Raw genomic sequence first — 20,816 nt, forward strand, 5'->3', positions numbered from 1 at the left:
CAGGCATATTGGATGTGGCAGATCTAATTGGAAACAATGATAACGTATTTAATAGCATTTGTGTTCTCTTTTTAGGTATGTGTACATACATTGTTTTCCCCCCACCAACGTGTTACTTTTGCTGTATAAATTTAAAAACACACTTTCAATTTTGACATTATATGTAAACACCATGAATGATAACACAACATTGAAAATCAAGGAAATAGAAATTAAGCCAACCGCACTTTAAAATTTGATTGAGATGCGAAAATAAGGGTAGCTGTATCGTGCCAGTACGTGAATCAGGTCGGTGATGCAACAGTTTCGGAGAAAACTAAATAGTCCCCATTTATGGCGTTTTTCAGTAGAACTGTTTGATATTGTTGGCTCCAAGTGATATACGGCGAATGCTTTGTGTACTGTGGCAATGAAAGCCACCGTTTTTGTCTGTTACTTAATTTACAGGATATGCTATATGAATACATCTCCAAACAGCAAATGAACGTCTCCGGTTCCCTTTTCCACATTCAATGTGGTGGCTAAATTGACGCACTATTCGACTTTCAAGCGGCATCTATGTAAATATTGGGTATATGAAACTGAAAGGCTACTTGTCAGTCTCGTGTATTGCTTAAGCGTGTGCATTTCATTTTGTTCCATTCTTTTATTGTTTGCGTTTAAATGATGTGGTCGGAATAATCTTAAGCCTCATACCGTGTGTTCTATTTAAGATCCGAGAAGTACCCTTGCTTATTTCCGAGGCGAGGTCATATCATGTGGAGAAACACAGTCAAGTCATTTCTACGGCGAACCAAAGGACTCAATGATGGAGCAAAAATCCGTGGATCGTGCTGCAGAAACGAGAAGAAATGGGTCTTGCCCACCGGATTTGAGACTGCTTTAAAGACTTTCAACAGCCTCACCAAAAAGAAAGAGCCTCTGATACTGGCTCGAGAGGGGGTAGCCACTTGGTACTGAACACATTCAAATGATAACGTGACATGGGTTCCTCGCTTTACGACGGCCCCGACTTTCGCGATTTTCACCCTAGAAGAATACGCAGCACATTGAATCACACTCATCTACGGATTTGTTTCATATTTATCGCCCAAAAGTGTTTGGTGTAAACCCGTCCATCCATTCTCACAGATAGTGGACTGTTCACCAGACGCCTGCCAATCATAGGGCACATAAAGAGAATCTGATCAAATATAATTCACATAAAAACACCAAAACACAGCCGCCGTTTAAAATCAAGAGATATTTTTAATACAATAGTCAAATAAAATATAAACACCGTTCTAAGGAAAACTCCAAAACAATTTGATCCCGGTCCTCAGAGGGAATCTGTTGAGCGTATTAAAACAAAAAAACGACGATGTGTTCCAAATCGCATTTAAATTTTGAATTACATCCTGGTAAACGCCTTGAATTTATAGCAATGTGCTGCTTAGCTCTCATAATGCTCGCTTGGTTTTGTGCTTCAGGTACAGCTGTGGGCCCACCGTGTATGACCACGCCCACTTGGGCCATGCATGGTAATAATGATCACACGGTAATATGAACCTATTTTCAGTCTAATAAAAATGTGCCTATTGCTTCTTCTCAAGTTCATACGTCAGGTTTGATATGCTGCAGAGAATTTTGTCCAGGTTGTTTGGCATCACAGTCATCCATGCCATGGTCATCACAGACATTGATGACAAAATCATCCAAAGAGGTTTGCAGGTGAGATACCCGTTGCAACAATGTCTATAAATATATGAGCATTGTTGTCAGTGAATATTAATGTTTAAGAAAACCTATTCATTCTATTTCTAGGAGAAAATCTCACCCACCATGGTAGCCAGAATGTATGAAGAGGAATTTAAGAAGGATATGATGTCATTGAAGGTGTGCGCCAATAAGTGTGTCAATAATGTCAAAGGGTTTTGTTGTGCAACATAAGTATTCAGCCAGTGTTAGTGCGCTTTGTTTAAAAAAGACTTAACATACTTGAGAACTATTTGCGTAGCTGGATAGATGCGAGTTCATCACGGACATAAATCATTGTCTTGTCCTTGGCTCCTCTGTTAAGACTTGTCTATGAAGCTTCAAGTATAAAGAAACCCCCAAAAGACAATTTGTTTTCCATACTATTTTACTGATCTTGCCAAAAGCCTAAAAATTCCACGACAGTTCATCAAACAAATGGAAATGTCAATTCCAGCACATAGAAAACATTCCAAAACACATTTTAAAAAAATGGCACTGTTCAGGGTTCTGCTCTGTAAAAAATATTACATAATTTAAAAAATAAAGCAGTAACGTGATAGAATGTGATGTAAATTGATAATGTTAGCAAAGGAGTTTGGATTGTATCAAAATATGAATGTGTGTGTGTTTTTTTTAAATCTAGGTGATACCTCCCGCAGCGTATTTAAGAGTCACCGAAAACGTTCCGCAAATCGTGGCCTTCATTCAAAGGATCATCGAGAATGGAAATGCCTATGGCACAAAAGAAGGTGAGGATTTGGGACGTATTTTGATCCTCCCACATCAAAATCCACAAACTCATGTGACTTGCAGGTGACGTGTACTTTGATATCCAGTCTATTGGGGATCGATATGGCAAGTTTGGGGGAGCTGGAGATTCTCAAGAAGGAGGAGGTAAGAAGTGGGTAGGATTTTTAAAAAAAATCTAAACAAAGTTGTTCAAAAATGCAGCGAAAGAACAAAACGTAGCCAGTGTTGTCTCCCCATTTTATGCTATCAAAACGGGTTACCATAGCTTAGTAAAACGGAATTCATTTTTTTTCTGATTTGATGGAGGGTTTTTGAATGCCAGAAAGCTGGAGGTTAATTCACCATCAACTGGAATTATCAATAACATCAAATTGAAGAAAATCTTGACGTGGGTTTCAAATGATAATTACATTTGTCTTGGAAATTGTGTTTGTTGTTCCAGGTAGCACCAGTAAAAAAGATGTGAGGGATTTTGCTCTGTGGAAACGATCAAAACCTCAAGAACCCCACTGGGAATCCCCTTGGGGCCCAGGAAGACCAGGGTGGCATATCGAGTGTTCCACCATCGCAAGGTTTGCACCTCTAACGTGGCCGTTTGGTTTCACGCAATATTTCGTCGCCTGTGTGATGTGGCCTCTGCGGCGGGTTTCAGCTCAATATTTGGAAGTCAGCTGGATATCCACTCGGGTGGCGTGGACCTGGCCTTCCCTCACCATGAGAATGAGGTGGCACAGAGTGAAGCTTATCATCAATGTGACCAATGGGCCAATTACTTCCTGCACTCAGGTGAGTCATGCACTCACAAATCAACCAGAAAGTCAAAATACACATTAGTTATAATATTGTTCTAATTTATTTGTCTTTAGGACATTTACACCTCAAAGGCAGTGTCGAGAAAATGTCGAAATCTTTGAAAAACTACATCACCATTAAGGTAACTAAAGAATCATATGAATTGAGAACTGCAAATATCCTCGGATTTTGTGCATTTTGATTTTGTGAATGCTGAGAGATGCAACTTAATAATGCATTGGGTGTTTTTTTTTCTTTCCACGTATTGATCAGGATTTCCTGCGGTCTCACTCCGCCGATGAGTTCCGTATGTTCTGCCTCTTGACCAAATACAGATCAGGTAATGACAAAATACAGTGTTAGCAGTACGTACTTAGTGCTTCATTTTTTGCACCCTTTTTTTTTTTTTTAATTCAACAAAAAGCGCTATTCTGCAAAGAGCCGCGCTGTAAAGTTTCCCTGCAAGCCAAAGGCGCAAGTTAACTAAATGCAGATGCCACAGGCACTCATTGGACGTCGACCTACTGCAGTACACATATTTACTTAAATATTAAGGTATTAAACCTTATACACCAGGCATATCCTAACTCAGTCCTCCAGGGCCGCTTATCCGGCATGTTTTAGAGGTTTCTGTCCTCCTATCGCACCTGATTCAAATGATCAGCTCATCAGCGGAAGCCTGACAACAAACCTGATCATTTGAATCAGCTGCCTCGGATGACTGAACGTCAAAAACATGCAGGATAGGTGGCTCTCGAGGACCGGGTTTGGACGTGCCTGTTATACACTAACTGTACTGTTATCCCTTCCCGTTTCCGTCTTGTGGTTGTTAGTTGGGTTACCTGATGTTAGTTAGCTTCATGTTAACTCCTGTTTTGTGTGCGTAGTGCAAGTTATACTAGTTTTTCTTTTAGTCAAATTCATGTACCTCTAGATTATTTTGTCCATTTGTAGCACTTTAAGCCTTTTTTTTATTAAGTTTTCTCTTTTCAATTTAGCCCAATCTTTTTCTCCCTAATCTGATCGTCTGAAAATTATATGTCTGATGTTCAATCACATGATCTGGACACCCCTATATTTCATGCTTTCGTTCAAATTTGAAGGCATTTTTGGACCAGTTTTTCAGAGGCGCAATTCCACAAAAAAGTTTTTTTTTTCCCAACGCAAAAAATGTCAACGTTTGAAAAAGCCATCAGTTTCAAAATTGTTCTATCATACTCAAGTGAATGTGGCCAATCCAACCAGACTGTTTTATGTTTCACATAAAAAAAATCAATGGCCGAAATTAAGGTAATAGTTACTACTGTGACTAAAACCCATTTTTTTGCGCACAGCTGTTCTTAGTGACAGGTCTTCGATGTCTCTGCAGGAATAGAGTACAGTGACAGGAGCATGTCGGAGGCTCGGCTCTCATTGGCAAGCATCGCTACCTACTATAATGAAGCTCAGGCCTACATAAAGGGTCAACTGCAGTGTTTGCCGGTGCACGAAGCGTTACTTTGGGAGAGGTTTGATCGAACCCACTTTGGGTTCTTTTCAGCCTGCGAAAGGGCTTCCAACGTGCTAATGAATGCCGGAACATCATTTCTGTACCCTGCTTTTAAATCACCAGGTTGGCTCAGACAAAAGCAAGTGTGATGACTGCGCTGGCTGATGACTTTGACACCCCGCGAGCCACGAATGCCATCATGGATTTAGTTTACCAGGGAAACTGCCAGCTGCAGCCTGTTTCCACGGTGACGAGCCCAGGCTTTTAATTTTTTTCCAGCGTAGTCCTTTGCTCCATTTAATGTTCTCACATCACAGCAGATCGGCTTATTTGAGTGACATTTTGACTGTGTTGTCGGGATCAGGCTGCTGGAGTGACCAGAAGTCCGGCAGTGTTTGGAGCCATGATGTCCTACATGAAGGATATCTTGAACGTCTTTGGGATTGATCCGTTTCACAACAAGGTCGGGATGCATGTGGAACCTACAAGTAGCAATTAATTTATACTCTGTTAGCTCTGGCGCCTAAAGGGTTAACCCATTCGATGCCATCCGGCAGTGAATTAGTCAATTCATACACTGCCTTGTCTGGAGAAACCGCGCGGTAAAGACTAAGTACAAATGGTTTTTCTTTGTTGTTTTGTTTTTTTTCTATATGCAGGAGGCGGCGGCAACAAGTCAGTCGGGAGACCTCCAGTCTGTTGTCGAGGAGCTGACTCAATTCCGAAGTCAAGTCCGAGCATTCGCGCTCACCCGTCAGTCACCAGCTCCCGGGAAGCACCAAGAAGCACTTTATCCTGACAGAATCCCGCTCCTCAAAGCAAGTGACGATCTGAGACAGAACCTGGCACCTCTTGGCGTGCTTATCAAAGTGAGGAACTGAGTATTAGAAGTTTGTATGGTGGCATGTCAGACTGACATTGCGGTTTTGGGGTTTCAGGATCGAGGAGCTACCTCCACGTGGGAGCTAGTCAGAAGAGCGTCAGAAATCAGAGAGGATCAAACCCAGCAGTCAGAAAACACTTCATGAATGAATGAGAGAATTTGTGATTTAAGAAAGATTTTTTTAATAATGTCATCTTTTTTTAGTTGTATGCTCTAATTGTTTTACCTGTCACTATACATACATTGCCAGCATACACGGACACATTATTTGTCATCAATAAATAATTTTCTCAGATTTCACTTGGCACTCCAGGTGAGCGCACAGCATAGTGAGTGGGACTCCGTTTTTTTGAGGGTTGGTTTGTAGGATCTGGAGATGTTTTGGGCTGCGAGGTCCATCCCGTGAGAGTTAGAAATTGGAGACTTTGGTATAGGCGCCACAATTTAATTTGCTGTTTAAAGTTGTCCGATAAAGTCCGCGTGTGTGAATATTCGTACGAATATTCAGCAGCAAGTTTCGTCATGTCCGTTAGGCAGTGTTGCGGTTTTCTGGTTTCAAACTGATCAGAGAATTACTGGCCTGGGCCAACTCTGCGATAGAAATTCGACCTCTTTGTTTAATGAACTGAGCCACTGCATCCATTTCTGCTTGAGTGATGGAGATAAACTTCCCCCGATCATCAATGACCCCTGGGGGGGAAGAAAAAAAAAATGTAATGAATATACAATATTTAACTAGCTAAATTCTGCTAAACCTTATTTGTCGTTAAAGAGGAGGTTGGCCCAAAAATGTTCTTAATCATAATATGTTCTCTATGCAGCCACTAGATTTATTTTGGTGACCCGGCTAATATTGTGTTCAGGGAATATAACTTAAGCAGTAGAACCCACACATTTTTTCCCCCCCATCTTGGGAAGTGGCCATTTTGCCACCTGCTGTCGATTGAAAAAGACAGAGTTGCTCAGGGCTCAGGTAGCAACCAAAATGTCACATGACTGAACTCCGAAAGCAGGGGAGCTGTACCTGCTTGACATTCGCTAGTTGAGCTGCGATTGGTCGTTCGTTACCTGAGCAAATAGATTTTTCTGCATAGTTCGTATTCCACAAACACAATTATCAATCGACTCGTTTGGTTGTATAGAACATATTGTTGTAAAACATGTAGGTTCCCTGCCCCGTTTTCTCTTTCAACAACATTTAAATATGTGGATACAAGACAACCTTTTAAAATGTCAGTATTGAATTGGTAGACCGAAAAAAAATTGCGAATTAATCGCAATTTTTTTTCCCCCGAAATCGCTCAGTGATAGTCTCCACAGTGGATTTCTAAACATATTATGTATGATTTGCTTGACACGAACCTGTGAGGGAGCCTTCCGCTAGCAGGTCCTGCAGTCTGGCAATAGCATCCTTCGTTCTCATTCCAAAATGAGAGGCCAAGTCCTCCAGTAGAACAACTTTAGAGCTCTGGTGACCACAGACAGAAGGCTTTTAACACAAACACAAAGGTTGATTTTCCGTAAGAAAAAAAAAAAAACGGAAGTGTGCCACATCACCTGTATGTAATCGATGAATTCTTGGAGTAGGCTGCGCGACTAAAAGGCAAAACCAAATCACGTGCTCATTATTTGAATAACCATGTTGAGTATGAGGTCATATCTGAAGTGACCTGACCTGGTCTTCAGTGAGCAGCTCCTCCTCGCCCTGGTCTTCTACAACAAAGGAAGCTTTGAGTTTGAGGTACTCCTCCTCCTCGCGTTTCTCCTGCTCCTCTTTGGCTCTGCGCTCGTCCTCTTCCTGACCAAAGACCAATCGACAGTTATGCTATGTCATCTCACGTAGCCAGATGAAGGGAGAAAAATGGATTTGGATGGGGAAAAAACCGACCTGTTTCTTTTCCAGTAGGCGTTCTTTTTCTTCCTCCTGTCGTCTCTCCTGCTCACGGAGTTCCTGCATCCTCTTCCTTTCTTCACGCTCCTCTAACTCAGCCTGAGAGTTGTAAAAAAACAAAAATGAATTGAGTGAATGCCGCTCACACATTCTTGGTTGTATAGCGATACTTTTTTGTGTCATCAAAAGCCCAGTCTTGCTTATATTGTTTTATTATTATGATTTCTATTTTGAGGTGTAATAAAAGCAAAAACTATTAGTGTCACGGTTCTGATTGGTATTCTTCTCTTCATTATCAAGCTAGGTGCGTCTGAAACCAGCATTTTTATTGAAAACAACTCATGTTTGACTGATTAGTAAAGAAAAGAAACAGCTGAGTGTCTATGCTTTCTTTTGGTATGTTTGGTACTTTTGTTGTCACATATGTTATATTCATTTATCTTCTGTGGATCCTTAAAGACAGGTCAAAGTTTTCTGAAATAACTGACGATATGAGAAACCTTCTTTGAAAACAGCTGACAACGAATGGGTTCATAGACTTGCATGGCAGAAAGACTCTCGGTAACAACCCAAACTAAACTTCCCTCAGATCAAAGATTTTGCCAAACCATGAACAGTGAGTTTTTCAGCAAACTGTGTAGATAAGGGCTTCACATTTAAAAAAACTAAACAAAAAAATAAACACAGGTGGATTGGTGGCTGCTCACTATATTCTCGGCCTCTCACCTCTCGCTGGGCTTTCTTGGCCTGTTTCTCCTCCAGCTTCCTTTGCTTCTTGGCTCCAATTTTTGCAGTTGGCTGGAAGCTCTGTTGTTCTGCCTCATCCTCTTCTGAATCCTGCTGCTGCTCTTGCTCTTCTCCTGAAACTACCAACATTTTACAAAGTTTTGGTCCTCGTCCCCATTTACCTTTTTTGTTTTTGGATGGAAATATCAAGTCAAATAAATGAGGAAAAAACAAATCAATAAAAACCAAAAATAATTTTCTGCAAGGTTTGTAAAGGGCTAGGCTGGTAGCACAGAAAAAACATATGTTTATGTTTGGTAATTAGACAAAGCTTGACTAAACAAACAAACAAACAAAAAAAATCACTGCACTTTTGACAAAACAAAGAATTGCAACAACAATTCTGAATTGTACTTCTGTAAGTTTGAATGCATTTCAAAGTCTCTTTACCCAGTTCAACTGCTTCTCTCTGTGGTCTTCTGTTGGCCATCGCCCCTGCAAGATTTCTCCTCCTCCGCGGCATGCCAGCTCCTCGCTCCTCCACAGCAGGGCGTGGACGGACACCCACTGCTCGGACAACAGCTTGCTCATGCTCTCTGTCAGCTGTGCATAAAGTTTATCCACAAAGGTTAAAAAAATGTACGTTGATTCTTAAACATTTTCTTGATGCCATCGTGATATAGAACTGCTACAAAAATCAAAAAAGACAAAATTAGGCTGTAGTTTTAGTTTTACACGGTGTTGATTAAACTTAAACGATGATGGTGATGCCAATAAATTTAAGATAATTAAGGCATTATTTAAGAAAAGTGTTTGCTGGTATTAGCAATAAATACGGGTAAACAGGAAAAGCATCGGCTTTTGTTTTTCATTTAATACTTTTGTTCATGTATAGGAGGTGAGGCAGCACTTCCATTTTTACCATCGTATTGCCTGCATATTACACAAGTATTTGTAGTTTTACTTTGGTAGAGTGTACACGCAGTTCTGCTGCTGACGTAGCCTACAAAACATGCATGGCGTGCCCTAACTGAGGTCGCAACATAAATGTTCGATGAAAGGTAGACGAGTCCCAGCCACGACTGTTGCGAGTGTTGAAGGTTTAGCAGTAAAACGTCAAAAAAAAATCTCGTGCAGCAACTTCAACTTTATGCTAACGGTTAGCTCGTCGTCTAACTCCGATTTACCTTCCTCTGTTATTTTCCGCAGCCTCAAAGCAACAAACAGCAGCACAGAGAGGATAGCCGCAGCTATCAGGTACAATACGATGTCCATGTTTCACGTCAACTTAACGCGTAGCTTGCACACGTGTGATTAATAAGAATGCTTGGCGGCCATCGTGAGACTTTCTATACGTCAACAAATGAAGGGACGCTTCTTCTTCGCTGTCGTTATTCTGTTGCTCATTCGAGCAAGTCAGAGTTCTTTACTACCCTCTATTGGTATGGCGTATGAACATTGTGAAATTGTGCATGGGCATGGTGGAAACGGTAGAAAGAAATATAAAAAACGAGTACGTACTACTGTGAGATCTCGCTTTATCTTTGTATGAGTCAGTACCACTGTTTATCTATATTCAAGATTAATTTTTGTATCCATAGTAACACTGCACAATGAAAATCTTATTCTGTTCATTCCCCCAGCAGACTTACACTCCACACAATAGAGCAAATAATAAAGTAGGCAAAAAAAAAAGAATGATATTTATTTTGTTGGCTCAAGTTTGCACATGACCTTTTGATGACCCTTGCCCGTCTCGTAGTTGGTGCCATTTATGTTATATCAGTGATGCTAAACCTCTTTGAATGATATACCCCCTGTGAAATATTTTCGAACCAAGTACTCCATACAGGATAAGCGACTAAGATGATGGATGGATGGATGAAAAAAATGCTATATATGCCATATATGCTATATGTTATGCTATATGTGTTGGCTTTATCAAACTTTGGAATTACATTTGTAGTGGTATCTCTAGGTGTGCTTTCTTCAGCAAATTAAGCATATTTTTCAGCAAATTCAGCCAGTTCAGCCAGCAAATTAGTTCATGTTCCAATTCATTTGCTCTTAATTTGAAAAGAAAAATATGCTGTTCCCGTCACAGCCTTAAAATGCATCCAATTAAATTTAATGATACCTTCAGAAACCTGGTCAAATCTACGTACCACCTGAAGTGCCTAAATGCCCCCCCCCCCCCCCCCCATTTGAGAACAACTAGTCTAGTTAATTCCCACTGTGAAGGGATTACATTGGACTACATCTATTCTGTCCTTCTTTTTACTGCTGCAGTCACATGTAATGAGCTCCATCACAGCAGCTTGCCTTTATAAAAACAACAATGCTCAGTATTCATTGTGTGAATGGCAATTCAATGATTTGTATCACACTGTATCAATTGCATGATGGAAAATTCTGTTCTGAAACTTTTTGTACACGTTTTTTCAATTAGGTTGACCCTCGCTCTGAGGGAGAGAGAAAGCCAAAGAAATAGCTTAATCCCCAGCCGAAGGAGAGGCTCCTTTGGGTGGGACGGTACTTTTCCATCACTGGTGACATCTGGAGGACACATTCTGCTTTGGAAGCAAGAAATTCCTGCAATCTGAGACACTCTGTCCTCTCTCGCTTTCCCTTTCTCTCCCTCTCTCCCTATCTGTCCTGTCCTTACATTCTTTCTCGTATGCGCACTTAGTTTGTTGTCAATGATAACACGTTTCACCAGACATGCTGACAAAGACTGTGTGAGTGTGTGTATGTGTGTGTGACGGGCATAAGGTTGTAACAATGAGCCTGCAAAAAATCGGACTTCTGTTGAAGGAGATCCCTTGAAGGACGTTGCACTTGCCGCAGCGTCTCTATTTCCTGGTTCACCACTCAGGTGATCTACGAAGGAGGCGGAGTTTATTGCAGCGCTTCTTTGAGGGGGTGGTGCGGGCACTGTACAGTAATTGCAAAAAAAGGAAGCTGTAGTCATGCGAGAACATGACCGATGTCTGCCGCAGAGGTTATTGAGGGCCTCGGCTCACATCAAAAGACGATTGCAGGTGGGGCAACGAGCACAAGGTCATGCGGATGGAAGCAGGAAGTAGTCGTGAGCAAGAGGGGTTGGACACTGAGGAAAGACAGGAAGTAGTTGGCGCAGTGCTCCTGCAAGGGCAAGGTGATTCCTCTTTCCAACTCAAGTTGAACAACTTGCATCATTTATACGCGTGATCATTGCCGACGTTGCGTCAATGCAGCCACCTCTGCGAAGCAATGCTATTTGTTTGGGAATTTATCGTGGAAGAAAAACATAAAAAGGGAATTTTCAGTATCAACATAGAAAACAATTCTCTCCATTCTAGTGACTGAACTATTAGCAACAATTTTACCTGGTACATCAACTGGAATGTGTTTGTATAAAAGTAAAAAAAATAATAATAATAAACTGAAGGCTGGTTGAATTCTACGCTGTCTAAGCGATGGCCGCCACATGGTTTAGAGGTCAAGACGACTGCTGAAGGGCAGAGAAGTCAGAGCATTCAAAAGACACACACGCACACTTTGTTGACACTTGAATGCAATTGGCTCATGAGCCATGGCCACAATATGAAAGTTGTCGTCACAATTGAAGCCTTTGACCTCCATCCAAGCTTTTTTCTCAGACTCAGTGTATGAGACACGAGCTTGATTTACAGCAAAATATCCCCGCATCGGTCCAACAACCTGTTAATGGTTGTGGGACTTATATTGCCATGCTCACGGGGACCAAATGACCTTGAGCAATAAGGGCATTGGGCCTCCATTGTCCTTTGCTATTTTATCTTTCCACAGGTGTTATTACGTCACATTGGATCATAGAACAAGAGAGAGATTCTGTTCATTGACATGGCCTCCTGAGACCCAATCTATTTGTGTCCACTCTAGTGGACATTTGTTTTTGAGCTATATATATTTTAATTCATTCAAGTTACCCTATCAGACAACTTGGTATTTTTTTTTTTTTTAACTGAGGAAAAACCTCTTCAAATAATTCACTTCAAAGGGGCTTACTTAGCCATTTTCAGCAGTAAAAGTCTTTTTTTTGTCTACAACGAATTTGATAACTAGATTTTTTTTTCATATACAAATAATACCATTAAAAAGACGTTTTGCTACTTTTTGTCGACTGAAAATAACATCACAAGTGGCCAGGGCTCAGGCAAAGACTGTTTTCATGTTTTGGTCTTGTGACTTTTACAAACCAACCGTGATTGATTGTTCTCTGAGCCCTAAATTAATTAGTCACAATATAATTTTTACAGCTAAAAATAGCTAATTAGACACGCAATATTAAATGTTAAATGGGCTGAATGAGTATACTGTGCCTTTAAAGTCTCTATAGAATGACAGTAAATATCTTTTAAATTAAACAACACAGTTAAGTGTTTCTTAACAATCCCGCCAAGTTTAAAAGACTAAAAAAAACTCCTCAATAATGAAAAATAAATAAAATGAGGCTTCGAAGTCATGAAAAATGATGATATTGTCTCTGTTCTTAAAGGGGAGCTCAACCCTAAGAATTTCTTGCCATGACTATGTTCTATACAGCCCCACTAGTCTAATATCAGCGTTTTGTATAATATTGTTTGTATCCAACTTAAGGGGTGGCCATTTTTTCCCATGCTGTTGACTGAAAATGACAGCAAAGTTGCTGCCATTCATTTTCCAGCTTGCAAATGTCACATGACTTAACTCAGAAAAGAGGTGTGCCGTGATTGGTTCTCACCGGAGCAACTGTGATGTCATAGCCGGGCAAAAAGCCAGTGACAAAATGGCCGCCCTTTGAGATGGATGAAAAACTGGTGAATTTTGCTTTGTTTTGTTCATATTAAACAAATGCTGTATTAATCAGATTGTCGTGTTTAGACTAATGGTGCAACACAGAAGATTATTTATGTAAGGAAAGGTGCAACATTGCAGGATTGTTTAACAAATTCAGTAGACACTGTATGCTTGAATTGTTCAAATATATTGAATTTGGTTCAAGTATCCGTTGCATTAGCCGATGCATTTTGCGATGTAGGCCCAGGTGTGTTGACTGATTGCTGCAGTGGTAGAAAGAGGCCTTGTAACAAAAATTGGGTAATCGTGAAGGAAGGCGGTCCTCTTTTTCTATATTGGGGGAGGAGCAACTCATGCCTGACACCCAAGTGTGTCACCGGGCACTATTTTAGTCACACACACACCCCTCCAAAAAAATCGGGAAGCCTTAGTCGGGTGCTATATCACCACATTTTTTTTAATGTTATCAGCAATCATCGTCAAACATGTCAAAATGTATTTAGAAACGAATCTCCGGACTCATTCACAGTCTTTTTCACACGAGGCAATGTGTATGTGTATGTTTCCAAAGTCATAACAGAGTTGTGACAACACTGCCAACAGTCCAAGTGGTTTCCAAAATGCTGAACTGTTTCCTTCAGAAGGTTGTTTCCTCTTTCTTCCTCTTTCAAAGTTTCATAACCTCTCTTATGGAACTGTGTAACACTCAGCGTGTGTCCAGTTCAAAAGTGCTGGAGTATATTTCAGTGGCTTCTCTCATCTAGCTCTCTCAAATATTAACCATCACATGAATTATTGGAAGGATTGAGGGCTAAACTTTGGACTGGTGTAAGTGGCTGCTAAATGTGAGTGAGATGCGGATTAATTTGTAACCAAATGTTTCGCAAGAGCGTCCGTTTCAACCCCAGGAGGGTTGTTAGCCAGTCAAGATTCAAGGAGTTCCAGTAACTCGCAAGCAACACGAAGGGAAGAACAATGAATGTTTAATGGAGGCGGTGTTTATTGCGCTAAGGACATCAGCTTGTTAATATTAACTATTACATCAACTTTTAATATTGATTCATTGTTTCAAATTGAAAGGGTGGAGTTTTGACCAAATGCCAATTTGGGGAAGCATGGAGCAAGATGGACAGAAACCTCCACTTATTGGTTGCCTTGTTCAACTTCATTAAATCCTTATGTGCTGTAGTATGTTTGGCACTTCTTCTGACCATTTACCACACACATACTGTACATACATTCTACATTATACACAATACATTTTACTACAACTTAGGCACCACTATATGTGGGTGTTAAGACTTTTATGACCAGTCGAATTTCAGCCCCAACGTGCTGCCAAATTAATCTGATCCTTCCACGGCCTTCATAGAACACACAGTAACTTATATATGGGATTGCTGCTTTAACCCAGTGCTTCTCGAATAGTGGTGTGCCCCCCACCCCCCAGATGATGCCAGCGGGGCGCGGACGACCTCAGGGAAAAGGCCTTTGTTTTTGTCATGTGAAGTGTAATTGCAATTAAATAATAATTTTCACCTTTTTCTTCCAGTCACTTTGATGCACTTGGTTATTTTTTTTCTGTTTTAGACTAAGCTGTAACCCTTAGTCTTTTTGTTCATGTTAACAAGGATACAGGTTTAGGTATACTATATCTATTATAGGATGGTATTAGATTGAGCTTGACCAAGTAGAGTAGGTCTCTATCGAATATAATTCCACCACTGTTGAATAATAATGATACGGTATCGTTTTAAAACAGTGTTTTATTAGATACTCAAAGATGCATTATTAATACACTCATGCATTCCTACACCAGTGGCGTTAAACTACATTGTGCAGCCACAGCCGGCTGACTGAGGCCTGGCTGCCACATTGTGCCTACGCAATAACTTGATTTTGGCCAACCACTGGAGGCAAGGTGGGTAAAGTATCTTGCCCAAGGGTATACAACACACGGCAACACTTCAGTTGCTAGGTGACCTAGGTGAAAGTTCACTTTTTTGGCTTATGAGCCTGTCATTTAACAAATGCACATTTACCAATGTCCATTTGTATGTTCTGCAGCAGGGGACGTGCAGTAACACTTAACATCACTGGGCACAAAGAAGTGAAAAATGATCATCCATCCACCCCATCTTTTTCCACTGATGTTTGTTTGCATCAGAGTCACAGATTGGATTGGATTTTCACCCCCATGGACAATTTAGAGACAAGTTTCCCCCCAAAATTAGGTTTTGGCGATGCTAGAGGAAATTTGGGTACCCAGAGTGAAATATATGCAGAAAAAAACATGAATCACTTTTAAATGTCCACCTGTTTTCTTTTCCACTTCATCTATTCAAGGTGGCCTGCAAATAATCCCAGCTGATCATTGCTGAGTGACCGGGTTTGACAATTTTAAAGTGATCTTCACTCAAGATCATGCGGAGACATATTTTACATGGATACAAACAAAGATGTCTTGCTGCCATTTTTGTAGTAGCGTTAGCAAAGAGGAAAGAACCGCTTTTGAGCAATCGCCCTCAAATCATCGTTATCACTTTTTCCCTCTATATGGTGCTTTATCAATCGCTGAAAACACCATCGGCATTAATATTTGGTTTGAACATTTGCCGCGTTTTAGCGCATGGTTGAAGAAGGTAAATACAGCCACTCATTCTTTTAAAAACCTACACATTAACCAAGTTTTTTTGAAAGTAGACATTTAAGCTTGCCATAATGAACCTGTCAATTATTGACCTCCAGTATTGTGTGGTGGCCTTGGCTTGCGAAAAGACAATGGACATTACCATATGTTATGCCCTTCACAAGGTCGATCCAAAAAGCGTGTGATAAGCATACTTTCCTTTACACCCTAGTAGCGGATGTCCCTATATCGCTTGGTAAGGTACTTCTATAGGATATTGCGCATATAGCTTCTCACATATTGAGTCATGTACAGTAGGTCATAAAAAAAAAGTCTCAGTGAATGGGAAATGCTCTTTGAGAACTGTGGACTTTGAAATAATTTGTAATTACATTCATTAGATTAGAGCAAAGAGCAGTTGGAAGACATCTAAAAAGGCCAGTCAGGAAATGACTCCTCACTGCACCGCCTTCTTTCTGATTCAGCAGACATCAGCCACTGATCATGAACACTCTCAAAAACAACACTTCCAAACTTCTCCTTTGCATAATGTGCTGCACCCTTCCGTTTTCCGCCTGGAGAAAATCTTCCCACCAACAATGTTTAATCACTCTAAAGACGTAGTTCGCAATGTTTCTAAAGGTACGATACATTTGGTGTTGTTTTTATTGCGGCTTCTCTCCACTTTTTTTGTTTTTTCTTGCAGTTCACCAGCGCTCGCATGGTTCTCAGTCAAACATCTTCACCCACTGGCCACTATTTTAAGGAAATTCCATCCAGACCAAAAATTTGCGTTTTAGACAGAAAATAATGGTCACCTTTGAGAAACATCAAGTGAAAGAGATTCAGGTTTCTTCATTTTTGTGGTTGTAGATTGGAATGATGGAGTACACTGCCTCATCCTGAGAAATGTTTCTAACATGGTGCTTGCCTTATTTTTACACTGATTAAGTAAATGAATGATGGAACATACTATTAAACACATCTCAAGATTTAAAACAAAAGAAAAAAACATCGTCATTGGATACCACAGTCTACATCAAGACCTAGCCCCAGTTTTCTTTATTTTACTCAAATCATGTGAACAAACTAGTAGGTTAATCATATTTAAAAATAAAAAAAACGTAAAATGTATCCCCAAATGAAACACAATCATCTCAACACATGTGTGAATAATTTGGTGATGTGTGACTTGTAAACCCTTTTCAAATATACACTTTTATATATATATATATATATATATATATATATATATATATATATATATATATATATATATATATATATATATATATACGAAATAAATAAATGAAATACCAAAAAAACTTCACAAATGTACAAACAACCTTATTTGTCTATAACTGATTTTTGTTCTCATAATGTGAGGAAAATTAGAACTAGTGTGCAAAAAATATTTACCCCTCCCAGATGCTTTAAATCATAGGTCTCAAACTCCAGTCCCCCAGGGGCACAATCCAGCATGTTTTCGATACTTCGGTCTTAAACACACCTGATTCAAATTATTAGCTCATCAGCAAGCTCTGCAGAAGCTTGAAGATGATCATTTGAATCAGGTGTAGAAACCATGCAGGATTGGAGGACTAGAGTTTGAGACCTAGGCTTTAAACTTTTTTTAAACAAACTTAATAAAATTCTGAGTAAACTCATTTAACACGAGAAGGTCCAGCGTTTGGCTTTACTACCTATAAAGAACACCGAGTGCCGATTGGCACCAAGGATTTTAGCTAACACCCTAAATCACTTGTGAACGGATAACTGTGTTATGTAAATTGAACAGAAGGGAAGTTACACACTCACTTTATCTTGTTGGGGGAGCATCAGACATGCAAATGTGGTCATTATGTGGGGGTGGAAGAGTTTGCACAAACCCATCTTTTGAACACTTCATTCAAGATAAGAAAGGCTGATGTTGCAACAGTTTTATCTTGCTGAGAGAGTAACACAGCTTTTTCTGATGGTGAGTTGTATTGACAAAAATGGACCAAAAAAAAAAATCATAAAAATATATACAGTATAGTGTTAATGGCAGTTGTTGGAGAAGGTTTATACAGTAAATTCAGTAACATTGATGCTCATTATACTGTATGTTAGCATCAAGCTAGCATAATATGATTTGGTTGAATATTTAGTTTTTAAATACACCATTTAGTGTCTTTTATCTGGTTTGTCAAATTTACAGTAAATGTCATCAGCGAGTTAAATTATTTTCCTAATATTTTGTATGTTTCATTATGTTTTTAATGTTTAATACACAAGAAAAAGCAACACTTACTAACACCCCTTACAACATTACTCTACAAATAATCCTCTCTGCTCCATGGGAACAATATTACCGGAGTTTAGTTGGCAACTTTTTCATTACTTACACTGCCTCTACATTCAGTAGAATGCAGTAATGCCTTGCACATTGTCGCACAACCTGGTGCTACACTGAAGGAACACAACTCAGACTTCCCTGCAAAGTACGCATACTGTAAAAGTCCATTTAAAATAAACGACCAAAGACTGTCTTCCATGTGGCGTGTGGACCTCAAACACACCAAAATTCTTGCTTGCGCCTATGTGACATGATTTCATTCCCCTCCCACACCACCCACACACCCGGCTTGCACACAAACCCTCACAAAATGCATGTTTGTTTTGTACACACACCGAGCAAAGCTGGTAGTTGGCGGGTTATTATTGCTTGTTCCACTGACTTTGGATTTGTCCAATTTCCCTCACAAGAGCACCGGGTAATGGTGGAAAATTCGACATTTATTATTGTGTAAATAAACAACTTCAAATATACATATATTACTATCTTTATTAGCTCTGTGTGTGTGCACTAATTTCTCACATCCATCCTGGCATCCAAAATGTCCTATTTTGAAGGGCAAAGGGAGGAGTCGTCAAGGTGATTTTAAACCTCCTTTGGTCATGTGAGGTCTTCAAACATGGTTGGCCATGCCTAGTGTTTGCGCACACCGAATAAAAATAAAATGAAAAAACAGAAACTACAAAAATTAGGGTTAATCAGACAACTGGTTTAATGAGTCGGGGTAGCACCTGGAAAGAGAGCGAGACAAAAACTGTATTACAGACATTACCAGCATTAATAAAAACTTTGGTGTCCTAACGCCCCACGGGACAGTTAATGATGTTCCATTGGGTGGTTTCTGGCAATATGTTTTGACTATATCCAATCCAAATCCAATCCAAAGTCTAGCAGATGCCTTAATCATGCACCTTTTACCAACTTTTACCTTTTGCATTGATGTTCTAAATTTGCAACCTGGAAAGAATTGGCGAGCTCTCTGAAGCTCAGCACCAGTTTGAGAAGTGATATACATTATACTAATTATGGTGTTCCATAGCGCGCTCCTTGAAACAAGATCTGTTTTTGTCGAATTACGCAGTAGAAGACCTGCCACTACCAGAACTGTTGAAACACAGGACTATTGAAAAACACGGGGAATAAAATAACCTCTTGGGCCAACATAACTTTTTCGAATTCATATAATCTAAGAAAAAAATTACCACAGTCCAGACAAGCGCTCTTGTCCTTGAGGTGATATTTAAAGGTCGGTACCACCAGCTAGGTCATTCTTGTCTTACACATCCATGTTTACATTCAAACAAGCAGCTGAAGCACATTGCCTAGCGATTTCACACATGCGAGCACCAGCGCACACATCGCACACGGCAGTGCGTGCTTTCCAGATAAGAACGTGAAGGTGCCCTGCTCCTTGTGAATACACGCTGGGTTTGATTTAGTGACTTGATACTGTTTCTTCATACTTTTTGTATTCCCTCCAAAGGGGCAGCAACACACTTTCACTTGAAATGAAATCATTCACACTTTATGTTTTGTTTGCTAGTTGAATTAAAGGTTTCTACTATGTTTTTTGTTTTGCTTGGTTTGTAGGTTTTCACTGGAAATGTTTATTTTTACTCCACTTTATTTCCGAAACGAAAAGCATACTTTCATTTGCCCTAACCAGTTTGTTAATGCATAGCAAAATCAGAAATAATGAGGAAATAGTGTCGATTTAATACATTGAAAAAATGTTGACAAAACAATAACTAAATAAGGGACGTCAGCAAACACAGAGCGCACATTGTCATCGGGACTACAACAAAATATTTTATCCTTTCCACAGTGTAATATGTACATAAACATTACATTTGGCACATTGGCGATTTAATTTCTGATTAAATGTGAGTTTTATGGTACCGATACTTCTATCCAGGAAGTAAAAAGCCTCATTAGCAGAGACCGTGCCTCTTACCGTGTGGCTGCCTTGCCCCCTTCACGACGTAGCTCAATGACGGCGGGCCATGGAATATGCATCCGTCCATCATCTTGAGTGCTCATCCTCACAAGGCTCACAGCTCATGGAAACCATTCCAACAGCTTAAATACGGGGTAAAAAAAAAACAAAAACGGGGTTTTGTACTGACATTAAAATGCAAAACAGTATCAATACAACGCTCTCACTAACACGCAATCTTTCTATCAAATCAGTCCGCGTAGGAACCCAGTATTCATAACAATATCTACTCCCACGGGTTAACTATTTACTATTGACGCTAATTGTTCGGCTGTGTGCTCACAAACGCACTTTTTGGCCACTTCAACATTTCTACAGTAAAACGTTGCGGCTAAGAAATAAAACGTTGCTGTTTACGAGGCCGACTCGGTCCAAAATCTCTTCTCCTCAGCTCCGGAAGCAAATTGAAACTAAAAGACGTGGATAAGGTCAGTGTGTATTTTCTCTTGCACAGGTGGTGCGGGGAAGTGCAGGGGAGTTGCGAATTGCTCCTGTCTTCCTCTTGACATCATAAACGCACTTCAAACCTTTTTCATCTTCACGGGTGCAGAATAAGCAAGGAATGCTTTTAAATGCATCAATCAAGGAAAACAACACTTTGAGGGTGTTCAACATTGAAACATGTAATAAAAAACTCCAAAAAATTGACTCCTCATGTTACGGCCCCTTTAATCATTGGTGTATTTGGGCATCCTTGCACAGCGTAGCCAGTACAGAAGCGAGGAACTGCCAATGTTGTGTGAAACATTTTGACTGACAACGTTGTTCAAACATATTGCAAAATC

The 20,816-nt window shown here is 40.0% G+C and overlaps 2 protein-coding genes across 4 annotated transcripts; one reads left to right on the forward strand and one right to left on the reverse strand.

Annotated features, from left to right (window-relative positions):
* The first annotated feature begins 557 nt into the window (after positions 1-557).
* cars2 (cysteinyl-tRNA synthetase 2, mitochondrial) lies at positions 558-5,978 on the forward strand. The gene is made up of 15 exons (XM_088408563.1): positions 558-953; positions 1,470-1,520; positions 1,593-1,710; positions 1,804-1,875; positions 2,381-2,486; positions 2,551-2,631; positions 2,930-3,059; positions 3,140-3,273; positions 3,354-3,421; positions 3,553-3,619; positions 4,649-4,787; positions 4,892-5,015; positions 5,133-5,231; positions 5,428-5,637; positions 5,707-5,978. Exons 1-15 carry the CDS (start codon positions 757-759, stop codon positions 5,794-5,796), a joined length of 1,686 nt encoding a protein of 561 aa, XP_088264689.1. The 5' UTR covers positions 558-756; the 3' UTR covers positions 5,797-5,978.
* On the reverse strand, positions 5,810-20,480 carry ddrgk1 (DDRGK domain containing 1). Of its 3 annotated transcripts, XM_088408571.1 has the most exons (9): positions 20,323-20,480; positions 19,990-20,114; positions 8,719-8,871; positions 8,269-8,408; positions 7,540-7,641; positions 7,327-7,449; positions 7,209-7,247; positions 7,014-7,119; positions 5,810-6,341 (listed from the first exon to the last, which is right to left on the reverse strand). In XM_088408571.1, the coding sequence occupies exons 2-9, from the start codon at positions 20,060-20,062 to the stop codon at positions 6,181-6,183; spliced, it is 897 nt and encodes a 298-aa protein (XP_088264697.1). In that variant the 5' UTR covers positions 20,063-20,114; positions 20,323-20,480; the 3' UTR covers positions 5,810-6,180. The 3 variants fall into 3 exon arrangements, with proteins under 3 accessions (XP_088264697.1, XP_088264696.1, XP_088264695.1); XM_088408570.1 differs by having other exon boundaries at positions 19,990-20,469; XM_088408569.1 differs by lacking the exons at positions 19,990-20,114; positions 20,323-20,480 and adding an exon at positions 9,456-9,642.
* Between the last annotated feature and the right edge of the window lie 336 nt (positions 20,481-20,816).

Source organism: Hippichthys cyanospilos, chromosome 2 (assembly GCF_059441005.1).
Source record: "Hippichthys cyanospilos isolate Australia breed blue-spotted pipefish chromosome 2, RoL_Hcya_1.0, whole genome shotgun sequence".
NCBI classification, from domain to species: domain Eukaryota; kingdom Metazoa; phylum Chordata; class Actinopteri; order Syngnathiformes; family Syngnathidae; genus Hippichthys; species Hippichthys cyanospilos.